Raw genomic sequence first — 19,680 nt, forward strand, 5'->3', positions numbered from 1 at the left:
TTTATTTAATAGGTGTATTTAATATTTTTGGCTACTGTAACATTACACAGAGTTTGAACAGTAACACCGTGTTTGAATATTTCATGAAGTGATTCTTTGGCGTACCACTAGAAGGAGCCTGCGTACCACTAGTGTTACACGTACCACAGTTGGCGAATAACTGCACTAAACTGTAATCTAGCATGGAATTTTATTTAACATGGAAGTGAAACTCCACCTTTCTGAATGCAAGGCATTTGCTTCAGTAATGACGTCTCAAGGTGATCATGAAGAAAAATAGTCTCGTCTTGTCGGGGGAACCATTTGCCATGGCTTCGGACCTGGGTTTTCCATAATGTTCCTTTTCTTTCTGTTGTTGATATTTTTTCCTACTTGTGGTAACTGTAACAAAGTAACTGAACGCAGGGCAGGGTAAGACAGGATGCATGCACGTTCATCGCGGATCAAAATAATTAGCGCTGTAAAGAAAAATTATAGTTAACGCGCTATTATCGCGTTAACTTCGACAGTCCTGTTTGTCATACATCATTAGATCATGTTCATCTTTGCCCAGCTTTCACAATACCAATGTCAGACCAGAAAACAGAGAGGTCTTTCCCTTTTCTATGTATTCTAAAAAGTGAGAAACAGCGAGTACCATATGGTTAACAATGCAGGTAACAGGATTCATCTTTTCTGCTGACAAATAACTCTAAAACACATCCAAAAAGTGTCAAAAAATGCTCTATTTATATGCTGTGACCTGCATATTAACCAAACTAAAGCAACATTGTTATTGTAAGGGCTAACACAGAGGAAATATTTTTCTGGCACAGTGACATAGCGCCTTGCTCACATTGCTCCTTCGACCACTAGCAATTAACCAGTTACTAGCTACTTGCTAACTTGAGCTGCTAATAACGTTGGTTGCAGCCTGCCGTGAAATAAATCAGTTTGAGTTGCTTCTGCTGCTGCTGTATTGCCGTTGAGTTTGTAAAAGTTGAGGCTAGATTAAAAAGTCATGCATCTCACCAAAAAGTAGAAAGTTGTGGCACCAAGCGAGGAAATTGGTCAATTTTGAAAATCCATACACACGATAGCAACTTGATACTCTCTCAACAGCAAAAAAAAAAAACATTGCAACATTGCTAGGAAGCATTTTAAGATTATTCTGAATTTAGCAGCTCAGGGAGTGAAGATGTCCATAGCTGAAAGATACAACATATCATCAGTACGTATTACAGTGAGAGCGGACAAGCATTTAGCAACAAACGCTACAATTGCTATGGGCTCTATGTAATCAATGTACCAAGGGAAATAAGTTCTAGTAATGCCTAAAATGACCAAAATACTGTAAATATTACATGCTATCATGAATGTGCTTTTTAGTTCATTACACACATATTGACAGCACATACATAAAATGGTGTTGGAGGATTTTGGATGGTTTTTGAGGACTTTATTGGTGGAACAGATTGTATCCCCATTACCTGCATTATTCTTGCCTCTTACAAGCAGTTGTTCCTGATTTGGAATACACAGAAAAGGGAAATATGTGTTATTGTCTCACATAAGGATCGTGGATAAGACAAATTCCAAAACAAAAGTACAGTTTCCATGGAAGTCGATGATTTTATTTACACTTGTCAGCAAGTCCAACTCCCCTAAACTAGCTGTGCTGAACGAGTGGAAGTCTGCTCTAATTCTTAATTCTTGGGGTATTTTGATCAAAGTCACATAGTGTGCTTCCTTTAGCACCAAACTGGCACAAAAGCAACTAATTTGTAAGGTTATAAACATTTTCTATATCAATTGATGTCTTTATTATATTAATGTATATACCTGTAGGGAATGCAATTGACTTGATATGCGTTTTTGCTGTGCGCCACACACAAAGAACCAAATCAGACATATAGGCAGGCAAGCAGATCCAAGTCCTTAGATGGCGGTGTTTATTATTTCCTTATGTTAACATTTAGCCTTCAGTTTAACTATAGGCCGTTTCTGAAAGACTACATGCAGGCAGTATGGAAGACATACCAATAAGAACTCTCCAAGGTCCTGAATCAAGTATCGCTTATCCTAACAAGTCAAGACTCATTTTCTGAAAGCAAACCATGGGGGAAAAATGTGTTCAAGTTTTTTCCCCCTAATATACATTTCATATCCACTACACACACTTTACTTCATGTAGGTTTGAGAGCTGAGCCTGTTACACGATATATGCAATGAGAGCAAGCTTCAAAGACCAAGTTCAAAGTTAAGTAGGTCTTACTGCAGCTACACTTCAGGGGCTGTGCTTATTATTTCAACGTTGAATCTGCAAATAATTAACTGAGAAATAAAAACATTGGTTTTAAAGAAACTCCCCAGCAAATATCTAAAAAGTATTTCTGTTTGTCTCACGGTGCATGAGTGTGACAGCACACATGATTTAGTAGCGAGGCGGAGAGTTTGTAGCTTTTTTGTTGGATGTTTTTTTAAGCTGCACTGCCTCTGCATGCATGGATTAATTGGTGCCATTTTGGGCAGTAGTGGAGAGTGAGTGCTTTATATGAGTTGGGCGGTAGAGTTCGGTTGGTAGAGCGGCCGTGCCAGCAACTTGAGGGTTGCAGGTTCGATCCCCGCTTACACCATCCTAGTCACTGCCGTTGTGTCCTTGGGCAAGACACTTTACCCACCTGCTCCCAGTTCCACCCACACTGGTTTAAATGTACCTTAGATATCGAGTGACACTATGTATAGCGCTTTGAGTCGCTAGAGAAAAAGCGCTATATAAATATGATTCACTTCACTTATAACACGCATATACACACACCATCATCATCGGCGGTCACTCGTGGTCGAGTATGACTGTCCTCCTTCCTGGTCCTTGTGGATCTTCAGGTGGGCGTGGAGGCCGATTCTGGACCCGATTATTCTGGGGCAATGTGGACAAGGGAATGTAGTGGTGGTGGGTTTGGGTTGGGCCTGTTTGATGGATGCTCTCTCCTTTCTTAGTCTGCGCTTGTCTTGTGCAGCATGGCGGAGGTCGTCATTATATTGCGCGGCACCCTCACGGACAAGGTTTCTCCACATCGTCCTGTCTGTTGCCTTGACTTCCCAAGACTTAAGGTCTATGCGACACTTTGTCAGGTTTGCCTTGATGTTATCCTTAAATCTCTTCTTTTGACCTCCCGGGGCCCGTTTCCCTTCAACAAGCTGGGAATAAAGGACTTGTTTTGGGAGGCGATAGTCAGGCATGCGGGCTACATGGCCAGTCCACCTGAGTTGGTTTCGGGCAATCGTGGCAGTGATGGTGGGCAAGCCAGCCTCCTCCAGGACGCTGGTGTTGGTGCGTCGGTCCTCCCAGCTGATCCTGAGGATATTTCTGAGACATCTAAGATGGTAGGTCTCGAGTGCCTTTAAGTGCCTGCTGTAGGTGGTCCAGGTTTCTGACCCATACATAAGGGTCGGGAGCACGACTGCTTTGTAGACCAGGATTTTGGTCTTTGCTTGGAGGTCACGGTTCTCGAAGACTCGCTTCCTCAGCCTCGAGAAGGCCCCGCTGGCACAGCTGAGGCCGTGGTGAATTTCATCGTCAATGACAGCTTTAGATGACAGGACGCTCCCGAGATATGAGAAGTGGTCCACATTTTCCAGTCGGATTTTGTCAATTGAGAGGTTTGGGGGCAGGACAGGCGCACTACTGTTTGGTGGTGGTTGGTGGAGGATTTGGGTTTTCTTTATATTGATGGCAAGACCAAGCTGTTTGTATGCCTTCGCAAAAGCAGACAGAGTGCAATGTAGGTCCTCTTCTGAGAGGGCTACGAGGGCATTATCGTCTGCATACTGCAGCTCCATGATGGATATGGTGGTGGTTTGACCTTTAGCCTTGAAACGGTTGATGTTGAGGAGTTGACCGTCGGTTCGGTACATTATTTCGACTCCCTGGGGAAGATGTTTGTTTGTGAGATGGAGGATAGCAGCAACAAAAATGGAGAATAGTGTTGGAGCAATGACACATCCCTGTTTTACACCTGTGTCTACCCTAAAGGGTTCTGTTTCATCTCCACTGCCACTGAGCACTGTGGCTGACATGTTATCATGCAGTAGTCTCAGTACCCGGATGTATTTGTCTGGGCAGCCAATCTTGGACAGAACCAGCCAAAGGGCCTGACGGTTAACCGAGTCGAAGGCTTTGGTGAGGTCTATGAAGGCCATGTATAGTGATTGGTTTTGTTCCCGGCATTTTTCTTGCAGTTGTCGTGCGATGAAAATCATGTCTGTGGTGCCTCTGCTTGGGCGAAATCCACTCTGAGACTCAGGAAGCACGCTTTCTGACAGGGGGGTGAGTCTGTTGGCCAAAACCCGAGCGAGGGCTTTCCCTATAGTGGACAAGAGAGAGATGCCACGGTAATTCCCACAGTCTGCCTTGTCTCCTTTCTTAAATATGTAGACAATTAGGGTATCTCTGAGCTGTGCTGGGATTGGGATTTCCTCTTTTTCCCATATTTTGAGAAGCAGGGCATGGATGTGCTTGGTAAGATCGGGTCCGCCTTTCTTCAGGACCTCTGCTGGAATGCCATCAGGCCCAGCAGCCTTGTTGTTCCTCATCATCCCAATGGCATCCTGCAGCTCATCCAAGGTAGGTGGTTCTCCCATGCTTTCATCTGTGGGTTGTTGTGGGAGTTGGTCTAGAGCCTCCATCTCAGGTATAGTGTCCCTGTTTAAGAGGTCCTTATAGTGTTCTTTCCACCTGTTTGAAATTGCGTCTTTGTCCTTCAGCAGCAGCAGACCATCCTTTGAGCGAAGGGGGGTTAGGCAGCAGTGGCTGGGACCATACACCGCTCTTGTGGCATTGAAGAAGCCTCTCGTGTCTCCAGAGTCAGCAAACTGCTCGATCTCCAGAGCCTTCTTTGTCCGCCACTGGTTCTTCAGTTTCCTAACCTGTGTTTGGACAGCTGCCTTCGCTTTGGCGTGAGCTACTCTTTTCACTTTGCAGTGGATGTCGTTTTGCCAAGTGATGAAAGCTTGCCGCTTGTTATCAATTAGTTGCTGGATCTCAGTGTCGTTCTCATCAAACCAGTCTTGATGTCTCCGCTTTTTTAGACCAAGGATATTTTTGCAGGATTTCATTATGGCAGTCGAAAGTGTGCTCCAGTGTGTTTCCGTATCCTCTGGGTACTGTTTGGGCAATGCTGCGCTGAAGGCCTCCTGCAGCTGTTGTTGGTAGGTGGTGTCACTCAACAGGTCGATGTTAATTCTTGGCCGGCACTGTCTTTTCTGCATCCGTCTTTTCCGCATTAAGCGGATGGACATGATGGAGCGAATGAGGCGGTGGTCGGTCCAGCAGTCGTCTGCACTGGTCATTGCTCTGGTGTTTAGGACGTCGCGACGGTCTTTAGAGCGGACAATAACGTAGTCAATGAGATGCCACAGTTTGGAGCGAGGGTGCATCCATGATGTTTTGAACTTGGTTTTCTGACGGAAAAGTGTGTTGGTGATGACCAGGTTGTGCTCCGAGCACTTAGTTAGCAGTAGTGTGCCATTAGAGTTTGTATTTCCGACCCCTTCTCTCCCCAGCGTACCCCTCCATAGGTAGTGGTTTCGTCCCACTCTGGCGTTGAAGTCTCCGAGCAGGATTAACTTGTCCTCCTTGGGGACTTCAGGTAGAACTTTGTCCAGGTCAGCATAAAAGGCCTCCTTAACTTCAACCTGTGCATCAAGGGTTGGTGCATAGGCACTAACTACCGTGGCCATATGACTGCTAGCAAGCGTAAGGCGTAAGGTCAGTAGGCGCTCGCTGATGCCCACAGGGAGTTCATGGAGGTGGTTGATGAGGCAGTTCTTAATAGCAAAACCCACACCGTGGATTCGTGGCTCATTTGCAGGCTTTCCTTTCCAAAAGAAAGTACATCCGCCTTTTCCTTCCTTCAGCTGCCCTTCGTCGGCCAGTCGGGTCTCGGAGAGTGCTGCGATGTCGATCTGGAACTTCCTTAGCTCTCTGGAGATGATGGCAGTTCGCCTTTCAGGTCGATCGCTGGCTTGGTTGTCCGTGAGGGTTCGCACGTTCCAGGCTCCAATGTGTAATTTATGTTTTCTTAGTTTCTGACCGCGTGGTGGTGATCCCTCTGGATGCGGTATTCCAGACAGGATGTTGCGAGGCAGGCTATTTTTAGGGTACCTTTTCTAACCCCCTCCCCTACTGGGGTGAGCAGAGTGGATCCTGAATAGGGCTGCACAGTCATGGGTGCAGCTGCCGAGAAGCTCTTTTGCCTCAGTCCATGAGCTTAACGGCTGAATCTAACACCCACCGCCTGTGTGCCAGGTTGTGGCTAGGGACTACCAGACTTCACTGTCCTGCCCCCGTTACCACTTCCCGGTCGCCAAAGGACTTTGAAGTATCCGGGATGTAAAATGGATGGGTTCCCATTCGGGAGGACGCCTGCGCGTGACGTCTTTTAGTGTGGGGAGACTGATGCGCCTGCAGCCACCACACGGTCCTTGGCAGAGAGGGGTCTTGATCCAGTGGCATGGATCCATGACGACTGGAGACCACCCTCTGTTGCAGCCTTCATCCGCCTTCAGTGCCGTTGTGACATGCAGTGTCATCCTCCGCCACTTCCACCGTTGAGGTCTTTGGACCACACTTTGTCTGGAACCTCCCCCTTGACCTTACCGCCATGGTTAAACCTACCAGGAGCAGAAGCTCCCGACGGCATCGCTCTTAGGTTCATTGGAACACGCAAGGCTCTCCACCACGGCAAGGGGGCAGTCCATGGAGATACACACGCACACACGCACACACACACGCATATACACACACACACACACACAAACACAGACTTTACAAACATATAGTGTTGCCTATTTAAAAATTCTAAATTAAGCATAGTCTCACCTAATAAGAAATTAGGTAAGAAACACTTTTTCTGTAGTGAATAAGAAACACTTGTTCTGTAGTGAAATATGCGGCTTGCCAAACAATAGTTGTGACATTATCACTGGGCTGTGGAGTATGCATAGACATAATATCCATCCATCCATTTTCTACCGCTTTTTTCCCTTTTGGGGTCGCGGGGGTTGCTGGCGCCTATCTCAGCTACAATCGGGCGGAAGGCGGGGTACACCCTGGACAAGTCGCCAACTCATCGCAGGGCCAACACAGATAGACAGACAACATTCACACTCACATTCACATACTAGGGACTATTTAGTGTTTCCAATCAACCTATCCCCAGGTGCATGTCTTTGGAAGTGGGAGGAAGCCGGAGTACCCGGAGGGAACCCATGCATTCACGGGGAGGACATGCAAACTCCGCACAGAAAGATCCCGAGCCTGGGATTGAACCCAGGACTGCAGGACCTTCGTATTGTGAATTGATCACAAATATGTGTCGATCATGAGTAATTGGATCTTGCTTGATTTACATTCAGCATTTTGATTCTCGCATTGTTGTGTAAGTTGTGACCCCAAAATGCGAAGGCAGGAGGCACCATGCGGGTAACAGAAGTATTTAAAGTACAAAAATAGAGTGTTTTAGGGTTGTCCAAACAGAGCACAGGGACGCTGTGCACGTAAAGCCAAGTGAGCGATTACAAAATATGACGAAATAAAAGCATGCCAACAACAACAAAAATATTAAAGGTGCCAGATGAAAGAATGAGGCCAGAAATGGTAGTGTAATCACGGTCAAAATTCGGTAGTCTCCACCCATTCTCCGTGACTGAGGTTGCCAGATACACAGCAGAAAGTGAATCCTACTCCAAGGAACTTGAAATGGCAATGGACGAGTCCTACGCTGTAGGTTTCTCTTGTTTATGCTTCTTGCAAGATGGTTTACTAAGTAATTATGCCACATTTTACTAATGTCGATTAGCCAAATGTATTTGTAAAGTTACGCAACAATATTTACGTCGGGAGTCGGAACAAATTGTTACCCTGCTAAAATGTAGAGTTTGACCGCATGGACCACCATCAAAATAATTATGTATAATAATATATAATATATTATACATCCCATAGGCCTACTTTGATGGCAAGCCAAGGCCAACACTGAAATTACCGCCACATTTTGTTGAGCATATCTCCATGTTGCATCCAACCTGACCACAGCATTCTCTTCCATGTACGCACATCACCATCTTTCAGTGCAGAGTGCAATTCTATGAGCCAACCTACGTTACGCATAAATTACATTACGCTTAAAATAATATAGTCTACTACCATGTCAATACACGCAGAAGAAAATAATTACATGTAAAACATTATATTGTGCCAAGCAAATACCACCCCATATGTGCCTGATGCACATACAGTACTGGACACCGCAATTAGCCCTGATAATGTTGGAACACATCTCCTCAGCATATCTGCATAATGACAACGAAATAGGCACTGACACTACCCATGTCCACATAGTTTTTGTTTGTCGAAAATATATGTTGCCCTGTCATTTAGATGACACATCGACATACAGGCTAACAGGCATATATTTCCCCCGTTAGCCTGTAAGTTGATGTGTGCTTACTAAGCATTACATCAGGAGCTGAGCATCACACGAACAGCCTTGTTAGACAAGAACATAGACTATTAGACAATATAGTTTACATACGAAATGTCCATTTCCGCCTTCAATCGTCTCCATCTTTCAAAGCCATCCCCGATACAAATGTTTGTTTTGTTCCTGGCTTTGTCATAAGTAAGTTGAGAATCGTAACGACGCCTTTTAGATTTACTAAGGTCTGACATGTTTAGTAACTTTACCGACAAATGTGGCGGTGCGTAACTAGCAACCTGGATGTGACACACTCACAGACTTTCTAACTGGTCAAACAGTGGAAAGGGAGGGGACATCGTTATGAAAAAAAAGAAAAATTGGGAGGCTGTAAATCTAATTCTGAAATGAGCGCTGTCATGCCGGAACTGTGGGTGTTTGTGCTTCCTCGATGCAAGGATGATGTGGGACGAGTCAGGCATGAATGTAAGTACATTTTTATTTGTTACTAAAATACAAAAGGCAAAATAAAAAGCACGCTCGATGGCGGATAATAATCTATGCTAAAACGTTAACAAAAACAGAACAAAGGCAGGACTATCTGCAAATAAACAAAAGATGCTAACAAAGATACTCAATAAACCAAAACTTGCACTTGTGGCGTGGTCCAAAGGTTTAGCAGCGTGGCAAGGCGTGAAGGTTGGTACGAGAAATGCAGGCATGAGGCAGAATGCAAAAATCCCAGAACGATAAACAGAAAGCAAGTGACATAAATAGTGGCCGTGTTAACTAGAAAAAAGTGTGAGAGGCTGATGATCGGGGCATGACTAGGGGAAACTAATGAGTAGCTATGGTAACAAAAACAAACCAGGAAGTGAAAAAACGGAACAAGAGTCCAGAAAACAAAACAAAACAAAACATGATCAAACAGAGAACCAGATTTACAGGCGTGACAAGCATGTCCCAGCTGAACCACCGTTATCAGCTATAAAGGTATTTGAAAAGAAAAATATGTATTAATGCCTTTTGACTTAGCAGGGCCATTTAAGTTAATCAAAAGCAAGTGAAGGAAAAAGTGCTCCTAGGCATGGAAAAAAAAGTCACTATATACTTTTACTTGAGTATATTTATAGAGAAGAAACGCTACTTTTACTCCGTTCCATTTATCTACATTCAGCTCGCTACTCGCTACTTTTTTTTATCGATCTATTAATGTTTGTTTTGGTTAATGACAGAGCTTCAAAGTAGAATCCACGCATGCCTGCGTTTCACCAATCACATGCAGTCACTGGTGACATTGGACCAATCAAACAGAGCCAGGCGGTCACATGACCCGATTTATACAAGTTGAAAAACGTATTGGGGTGTTACCATTTAGTGGTCAATTGTACGGAATATGTACTGTACTGTGCAATCTAATAATAAAAGTTTCAATCAATCAATAAAAAGTGTAAAGGAAAAAAGGCACTTTTTATTTCAACCGTACTTCCCGTCAAAAGCCTAAAGACTGATCGCACAGTTCCTGTCTTCACAATAAAAGTGCCGCTCCATCGCGCCTGCGCCTGCGCTAACAAAATAAGAGTCTCCGAAAGCCACCGCAAACAAGCTAGCAGACTACGGAGTTTGCCGCCAATGTATTTCATGTAAAGTGTTTAAAAACGAATATGGAAGCTGGGCAGATAAGATGCCCAAAACCAACTACTTTCATGTGGTATTAGACAGAAAAGAGGAACTTTTTTCTCCTCCATTTGAAAACGTGGACGTCTGAGTCCAATCATTGCAAGTCGTCAGAATCAGGTAATACACCAACTTATATTCTTGTCTTCATGAAAGATGGGAATCTATAAGTTAAACATGCTTGTATATTCATTAAAACACCTTCAACATGTGAACAAAAACGGCAAAATAAATAAATATAAATGTATGTATATATATATATATATGTATATATATATATGATTTGTGTGTGTATGTATGATATGTGTGTGTATAAATGATATGTGTGTGTATGTATATGAGGTAGATCACCTCGACTTGGTCATTTACTAAGTAATTGATAAACGTTGAAAAACTTATTTGGGTGTTACCATTTAGTAGTCAATTGTACGGAATATGTACTGTACTGTGCAATTTACTAATACAAGTTTTAATCGATCAATCAAATCAATGAATGCCTACTGAGCCTATGGTGCTGTTAAGTTATTGTGGCTCAATGTGCCATTTTTTTATTTTATTTTAATGTACTATTATTTAATATATATTATTGTTTTAGTTGCTTAAGAGATATTCCTGGCTCTGAATTTGCTCATTGCTATTTTTATGTTTTTGTGCAATATTTGTTGCCGTAATCAGGTTACTCATCAGTTACTCAGTACTTGAGTAGTTTTTTCACAACATACTTTTTACTTTTACTCAAGTAAATATTTGGGTGACTACTCCTTACTTTTACTTGAGTAATAAATCTCGAAAGTAACAGTACTCTTACTTGAGTACAATTTCTGGCTACTCTACCCTCCTCTGTATCTAAGCCACAGTTGTCAGGTAGCTAGCCAGGCGACATCAAACCCATGCTACCCATGCCAATGATCCATGCTCCTTGTCTCGGTCACAGTAAGTGTTTTCGATAGTCATGCCATTGTGCAAGTTTTTGTTTTATGTTCATTGTTTTGCCTTAGTGCAAGTTATTGTTTTTAGAGTCAAGTTTTTGTACCTCCCCTGCGAGCGCTTTTCGTTTGTAAAATTAAATATGTCATTACCTTCACGTCGTGTCCGGTCCAATCGCTTTGCACCACGGGAAAACCATCCACACCAAAGTCCATGTCATGACAATTACTGGATAAACGGAAAATATTCTTACTTCTGACATTGAAAATATGAATTGGGGATTTTCTCTTGGTCGTCTGTTATTCCAGAGATTGCGTTCTTTGCACAGTCATTGATGCTTAACTGTGCCAGATTGCACATATTTTACAAATGTGCTAAATATAGACACAAAAACTGCGGTCGCAGGCAGTCCACAAACCTAGTAGATCAGCTATGTGTGTGCTATCAAGTTTGCACGTGTTTTAATACACGCAAACCTTAGGTAGATCAGGCCCGAAAGGCCTGATTTACCAAGATCCAAATACCCCGTGCTAAACAGCGCATGCAATCCATATAATAGTGTTTACTATTAGTGGGCGTGTTGCAAACGCTCTACTTAGACTGCATGTGGACTTGAAATGTGGTGCAGGCCGTCTTATTTAAATAAGGTTTTAGCGTGTATTATATGGGGCATCACCATAGACACACTCTCATTTACTGCACACTAATGTTTTCATGCTTCTACCTTTGCTCTGTTTTCAAACCACTAGTGGTAGGCAATTTCCAACTTATGGTACGCCAATTATTAAGTGATTAGTGTTGTTGTTTTTCTGTATTCAAACACAATGTTGCTGTTCAAACCGTTTGTATTGTTACAGTGGCCAAAAATATTAAATATACTTATATAATATATAATAAAACCTATTACTTGTTATTAATGAATAATTTAGCCTACTACGCTGCTGTATTTAAATTTTGGTCACTTAGAGAGCCAAGGGTTTTCTGAGGTGGTACTTGGTGAAAATTGTTTGAGACCCACTGCCTTAAGTCATCTAGTAGCTATGAAATTATTAAAGCATGTTGCTGAATAGACAATGTGTCTAATATTTTTTATATTTCTGACCGTCCAAAAATGTTGAAACGTATACATAGGACGAAGGATTCTCTTTCTATTGTGTGTCTTTGCTGCGCAAGAACCCCTCTCTCTTTGCGTCCTATCCAAACGTACTGAACAAAACGCAAAATAGTGCTCCCAAAACGTTGAGGATGTCAGGACTATGACATGAATTGGTTTTGCTCCTTCGACGCAGAGGGATTACAGGACGAGCCAGGCGTGAATTCAGGTACATGATGATAATTTATTAATACACAAAATACAAAAATAATCAAAACAAAGGGCGCTCACAAGGAGGTATTTACTAGACTACAAAATACAAACAGGAAACAAAAACACTTGCACGATGGCATGAATGAACTATGAACATAAACAGCAAGATGGCATGACTATAAACAACTAAAACAAAACACTTACTGTGACAAAAAAACAGAAGGCAAGAATAGCAAGGTGCGTGGCAGGTGATGGTGGGCATGGAGAATGAGTAGCATATGTAGGCAAGGCAATTGCAGGCATGAAGGCAGAAAGCAAATAGCAAAGTTCCCAGGACGAGGACAGAAACAAAAATGGCATAAATAGCAGCTATGATGATTACAAAGAGGTGTGGGACTGAGGGCTGGGCGAGACTTGGAGACCAAGTGGAAACTAATGGGTTACTATGGAAACAAACCAAACCAGGAAGTGTAAAACGGGAAACAAGAGTCCAAAAACAAAACAAACATGATTAAACTTAAAACTGAATTACAGGCATGACGTGCTGTATAATATATTTGCATTTTCTCCTCCCAGTATTGTGGGTTTTTTGATGATCAGCATATCGACGAAGACGCAAAATGTGTGTGTGACAATCATTAAAAAGGAGAGAAAAAAGGAGAAAATGGATTACATGCCTTATTCTGCCCACTTAACAGACGCAATCTACTTTGGAAGCGTTTAGTGTGCAAAGTGGTGTGAAGTTTGCTATTTTGGTGTCAGTGTGCTATCAAGTTTGCACGTGTTTTAGTACATGCAAACCTTTAGTAAATCAGGTTCTAAGTTTACAATTTGAATGTCATCAATAAGTCTTGAAGGAACTAAGGTTTGCTGTCTAAAGAACAACATGACCATCTCCTTACTGTATCGGAAGGTTGAGCTACAACCACACAGACCTGCACTAAAGGCAACATCTTTTTGCCGATAGTGCCAACATAAGACTGGACAATCACAGACATTCTCCAATCTCATTTAGATGATTTAAACAACAATTGATTAGTCAATTGTATGGATATTGAGTAAACCTTGTTGAAAACCTTATTCGGGTGTTACCATTTAGTGGTCAATTGTACGGAATATGTACTGAACTGTGCAATCTACTAATATAAGTTTCAATCAATCAATCAAAACCTTCCAATGTAAATGGATGGTAAAAAGCGGCCATCGTGTATCATGTAGTGTATCGCCAACAATGGATGGTTATAATTGATGAAAACCAAAGGTCAAATTTTGTTTATGCATGCACATGATCATTCAAATTCTAATTGAAAAGACTCTCAAAAGAAGCACAAAGGAGCATCATGTATCGTGTGCAGTAAAAAAAAGCCCGGTTGTATAATGAGAGTGGTTGAATTAAATAGAAATCCAGTGTATAACCTTGCAGATTTGTATGTGAAAGTAGCTTTCACATCTGCATCTCTTTGTTTTTGGGACCATTAAAAAACCTTGAAAAGTACCATCCAGTCTCTACCTGGCAGCGCTGTGACACTTTTGTTTTCCTTGTTTTCTTCTGCCATGTCTTTGTGCTACAAAACAGTCCTTGAGGAGGGAAGAAAGCCACACTTGAAACAGAAGGGCACTACTGATGAATCTCTGCGTCAGTATCCGTTATTAGACGCTGGGATGAAAAAGCTGTGCAAACAAGCTAGGGGTAAAGGTCAGAATAATATCTATATGTGTGTAATATATAATAATATGTCCATCTTCAAGCGAAGATGCAGTAGAGTGCTTATGGAGCAGAACAGCCGCTTTGAGCCATTTCCACATTTTGTACTACTCTCTTAATGAGCCTGACTGCTGAGTGTAGCTCTTTAGCAGTCTGCAATTAATCAGACGTTTCCTTGAAAAGACCAACAACAAATGTTAAATATCCACCATCCCCGCCTTTGTTCTCTGTTGGAGGGTGCCGTTACTTTTCTTAGATCATTGCACTTTATGGCACTTTGTATTGTCGACTTTGTCATAAAGCAGAGCCGCTTCCCAACAGGGGGGAGTTTTCATAGTGTGGTCTCATAATGTTGGGTGCCAATTAGGGGTGTAACGTTGCTCGATAATATTGTTATATTTCGATGTATACGTATCCATAGATTGATTTATATTCCTAAAAGAGATCACAAATGCAATAGATTGAAAAAATGTGCTGCTGCATTTTTTATGGATTTAACAAAAGCATTTGACACAATTAATCATAACATCTTAATAAACAAATTAGAATGGTATGGCATCAGAGGGTTGGTCTTGAACTGGATGAGAAGCTACTTAACCAACAGGAAGCAATACGTGAAGATAGATGAACTGACTTACATCTATCCATCCATCCATTTCTACCGCTTGTCCCGTTCGGGGCCGCGGGGGGTCGCTGGAGCCTATCTCAGCAGAGCTAAAAATATCTTGTGGCGAACATCAGGGATCAATACTCGGACCAAAATTGTTCAATCTCTATACAAGTGACATTTGTAAAGTTACAAAGGACTTAAAGTTAGTATTTTTTGCAGATGATTCAACTGCATTTTGTTCAGGAGAGAACACACAGAAGATAATTCAAATAACTGAAGATAGGTATCCATCCAGGATCGTTTGTATCCATCCCAACATTGATGAAGCTTCAGAAACTGTTTAGATTAAGGCTTCATATATATGATGTACGTAAATATGTAATGTAGTAACAGGCACATTTATAATAACATTTAATATTTACGTAGTTTAATCATTTCAAGCATACGCTTAATTTCACGTTTTATAATTTTTTTTAACTACATCAATGATTTCTGCTTACTGCAGCCTTTGTGAGAGCCAACAAACATAAGACAACATCATTTACTGTGCAAGGTCTACTGTCATTAGGATGCAGACAGCTTCGATGTTCATATATTCCCATTTAGATAAAGAATGACTCATAATCCTCACAAGGAAACGGTGGTGTGACCAAGCGTCTGTTCGTATCGTTCTGGCCGCTTTCGGGTCCTAAATGGCTGTCAAAGTGTCTCAACTTGTCGGATTATATCCTTAAGCTTCTACTGTCCAGGTGAGCTACAGTATTTATGATTTACAATAAATGTACAGGGAGCAAGGAAGCGAGGAAACCGCAGATCACCCGGTGATGTAAACATAGGCACACAATAAAGGGATTAGGGCGCCGCTATAAATAGTTTGTCTGTGTTAGCGCTTATAGTAACAATATCACTAATACTTGGTTAATATTCAAGTCCTGAAATGTAAATGGAGTATTGTTACATTTTGAATGTTTATTGGATTTTATGGGCAGAATAATGGAGCTCCCATTGGCTTTGCTTGAAGCAGACTTTTATTTCCGTTTATTTAATACTTAGAACACTTTTTTTTTTTAATATATCCGTCGTCATGTCTTTCCTAATGATTGTGAAGTAAAGGGAAAATTCCCATAAAAGTGCATTTCCCCTTTAAATATCCAATCATACCAATATGCAGTACACTTTGCCTAGTAAACATTTTACTATTGATTTTACCCTGCATTGTTACATTTTGTTTTCTGGAGAAGAAAATATCAGTCCAGTTCAACACCACTGTAAACAACAACCGGAAATAATAAAATAAAATAATATTTTTCTTGAATACTGTATCTTTTAAAAGTGTACATTATCTTGGTGAATGCAATAATGTTTCATCTAGAATGTAATGTTTATTATTATTATTAAAATACTTTCTTTAGGCTGATTAGTAGCATACATGTCCGTCAAACTTTACGATGACAGAGTACAACAAAAGCCGTTAAACATGTCAGCAGGTTTCTAAAATCTGCCACTGTGTTCCTCCTGCAGGTTTTGCCATCCTGCAGGCCATTATGGAGTCGGCAGTGGCCAACAACTGGCAGGTGACGGCTCGCTCTGTGGGGAACATCGTGGACCCCACAGAGTACAGACGCATCATCGAGGAGATGGACCGCCGGCAGGAGAAACGCTTCCTCGTCGACTGTGAGGTGGACCGGATCAACTCCATACTGGGGCAGGTACAGTAGAGACATTTTTAACTGTTTTTGTACTCTGAAGGCATGGTGATTGATTGACAGATTTCACATCTTTTTGTCATTTGGAAGATGGTGTTAAAACAAGAATATATTTTTACATTCACGCAGCCTTGTTGTTTGCTTGCTGCTTGTTAGAGGTCACCTGTGCTTTAGGCAGGAGGAGGAATTAAACAGCCTCCTCCTGTTTGTTTCCTTGGCTAGCTGCAGTTTTCCCACATGAGTCACACTGACTGTTTGCTTGTTGCAAGTGCACTTTGGAAATTATCTATGCAATATATTGTAATTGGCAATTGTACTTTTCAAACAGTGCATATTTTGTGGTATTTTGGATTACGTATGCAGATGTGGCCACTTCGTCTTTAGTAAAAAAATCTTAATCAGTATTTCTTCATAACATTTTCATTTTCTACTTTTAAATGGGCTGCTTTTGAATGTTAGGTTTTATGTAAAGAAGTATAATTTACTGTATTCATATATTTATTAGTTTTTTTAAACATTGGAATACATTTCTATACCATATTTATATTCATATTCACGTGGTTAAAATATAAACAGTCCAATCATATAACATAACATTTAACAGCACATAACATAATACAACAACATTAACATTACAAATAATACAGATAATAATAAAGTATAAATATATAAAACTGATATTGGAATATTACTCTATTACTCTAACGCACGCCTAAATAAATTAAATTTTCAAACATTAATTGTGTTGTTATTTTTACGGATCACGGTCAAAAACATAAGAGATGAATACAATTACGGTTGTTAAAATGAATGTTTAAATGCTGATTAAATTCATTATTATTGTTAATCTGATTAAAATATGAATGCAATTAACCCATCTGCAACGCACAATGACTCAAAATCCTTTAAAAACGTCTCTAGCAATGCATTCTGGGCAAGTAGTGTGACCGTCAAGCATGTACAAATGAGCAGTTGATCCGGTGGTGACAGGTTGAAACAGCAAACATGTCAATATGGGAGATGCTCAACATGTTAACCCTTCCATCCATCCATCCATTTTCTACCGCTTATTCCCTTTTTGGGGTCGCGGGGGGCGCTGGCGCCTATCTCAGCTACAATCGGGCGGCGGCGTACACCTATCAATGGGAAATTTGAGTACAAAAAAACCCAATAATTATCTGGATTTACAAATAATATATAATTGTGATTGGCCATAGTGTGTGAATGTGAGTGTGAATTTTGTCTCTCTATCTGTGTTGGCCCTGCGATGAGGTGGCGACTTGTCCAGAGTGTAACTCGCTTTCCGCCCGAATGCAGCTGAGACCCTCCGCGACCCTGAAAGGGACAAGCGGTAGTAAATGGATGGATGGATGGATGGATGGATGGATAAAATTAATCCACAGCAACCTCTTAATTTTTTGATAATCCTTTGACAGCACCAGCTGGAACATTTTGTAACTGTTGTGATTTGCTTTATAAAGTGTCGCCATTTATACATATTTGTCAAATTTTGACATTGAGCATACAAAATAAGCTATAGTAACTTCGAGTGGCGGGCCGTGCGTTTCCCACCTAGGCCTTCAGTGATGTACGACTTCTATGATTACCTCTGAAAATACCATCATTTATGTCACCACATGACCATTGCTGGAGAAATACTATACAGAAACACATGTACTGGGGATTGAACCACATCAACAGTGTACAAAACGGTTATTTTCTGGCCCATTTAAAAATCAATAAACCCACATCAGTAATTAAAACATATCTGATGTGGTACTGTCAAAATTAAAATCGCAAAAAAATATTAAACGTTAAAAAATAAAGAAAAAAATATATGAACTTACAATTTGTTGGACCCATTCGAGCTTCCGGGGTTGGCTGTCATCGTCTCACAAGATGTAGTTTCTCTTTAAATATCCTTCTTGAAAATTGCCTCGCAAATATATGTGTTGTCTTGTCTAATCATAAAAGATCCCGACACAGCGTGTTGGCTGAGTTCGTAAAGTTTACTCCACAGCGTGCTCATCAATAACATGGTTAAATTCAAAAACCTAAACGGGGCTACTGTGCATGCTCTTCGCTACTGTGGCATGCTGGGTAATGGAGTTCTTATATTACCTAGCTCATAACATCACAATATATATCTGCCTTAAGCCAGCTAGAAGGCCTTACTGACAACAACTCCTGATCTGATTGGCTATCGCAACTGTCTGTCAAATACATGTGCCTGTTGACTTACACTGCATGGACGCCTGCATTGTTGATTCTGAAGGGTTCTGGCAGATTTCATACAGCATGGCAACATAAGTTAGCAGAATTCTGATTGGATAAAAACTATATAACCTAAAAACAACAGCGCTGGAAGGAGCATAATATGACATGAAGAGAATATGAATAATTTGAGCTATTTAGGGAAAGAAAATGGAAACAAATAATTGTATCTTTAATTATGATCATGATTTCTGGTTATGTTAGGCCAGCAGAGAAGGCCTTGCTTGCCCTGACAGCACACCACTGGTCACTTCCTGGTTTAATTAACTCAGCGCTAGAATGTTTCAAAGTGATGTTCGTACAGGAGATTATATGAAAAATAAAGCGTTACGTTCTGTCCAAACAAAGCATCACTGTGCCTCTGCAACCTCCCCCGCCGTGACGCAGTCCAAAACAATGGCCAATCCTACAAAACAATGACGTGACTCTATGAAAAGACTACATTTTGCCATGAAAAGGATTTATTTTTCCATCATTTTAATCTAAATCGTAAGGGATTTTCAGTCATAGCCCTTTTTGTCTTTGTCATCATGCACATGTGAAACCATGACACCATATGACTAGATCTAAACAATCTAAGTCTATGAGCATGAACTGATGAAGCCGACTCGGATGAGAGGCGAAACGTCTTCCAAGACAAACCAAACAGTCCAGTTGCGATCGATTGAATGCGCTGACATGACAGCATGTTTTTGTGTACACAGATTTTGGGGGGGCGAAATTGACTCAGATTTAAAACAAAATGAATAAATAATGTGGTCAGAGAACAGTTTTAAATCAGCATAATGGTTTGAGCGGGACAATTGATATACTGAGGTACTGCCTTCAAGGTCAGGTTAATTATAGTAAGATGACAATGTTTTGTGCAGATTAGAAAGCTGTTTGGTTGAATAAGCGAGTCTATGCTTTGAGTTAGTAACAATTTGAACACCAAGATCACAAACCTTGTTTGAGAGCCGACAGTATCAGCATTTAAATAGGTTTAGCAATAGCAAATCGTAGCACACAGAAATGGG

General features: G+C 41.1%; 1 protein-coding gene across 6 annotated transcripts in view; it reads left to right on the forward strand.

The window, feature by feature from the left end:
* The window catches only part of gria3a (glutamate receptor, ionotropic, AMPA 3a), a 233,870-nt gene that overhangs the window by 111,998 nt on the left and 102,192 nt on the right, over positions 1-19,680 (forward strand). For all 6 annotated transcript variants that reach the window (XR_009806454.1, XM_061897722.1, XM_061897724.1 and 3 more), the window contains exon 4: positions 16,206-16,393. Coding sequence is in view for 5 of the 6 variants with exons in the window: in XM_061897722.1 (XP_061753706.1) it covers positions 16,206-16,393 (188 nt within the window). In the remaining variant the exon portion in view is untranslated. The remainder of the gene's footprint in view (positions 1-16,205; positions 16,394-19,680) is intronic.

Source organism: Nerophis ophidion, linkage group LG04 (assembly GCF_033978795.1).
Source record: "Nerophis ophidion isolate RoL-2023_Sa linkage group LG04, RoL_Noph_v1.0, whole genome shotgun sequence".
Classification (NCBI taxonomy): Eukaryota; Metazoa; Chordata; class Actinopteri; order Syngnathiformes; family Syngnathidae; genus Nerophis; species Nerophis ophidion.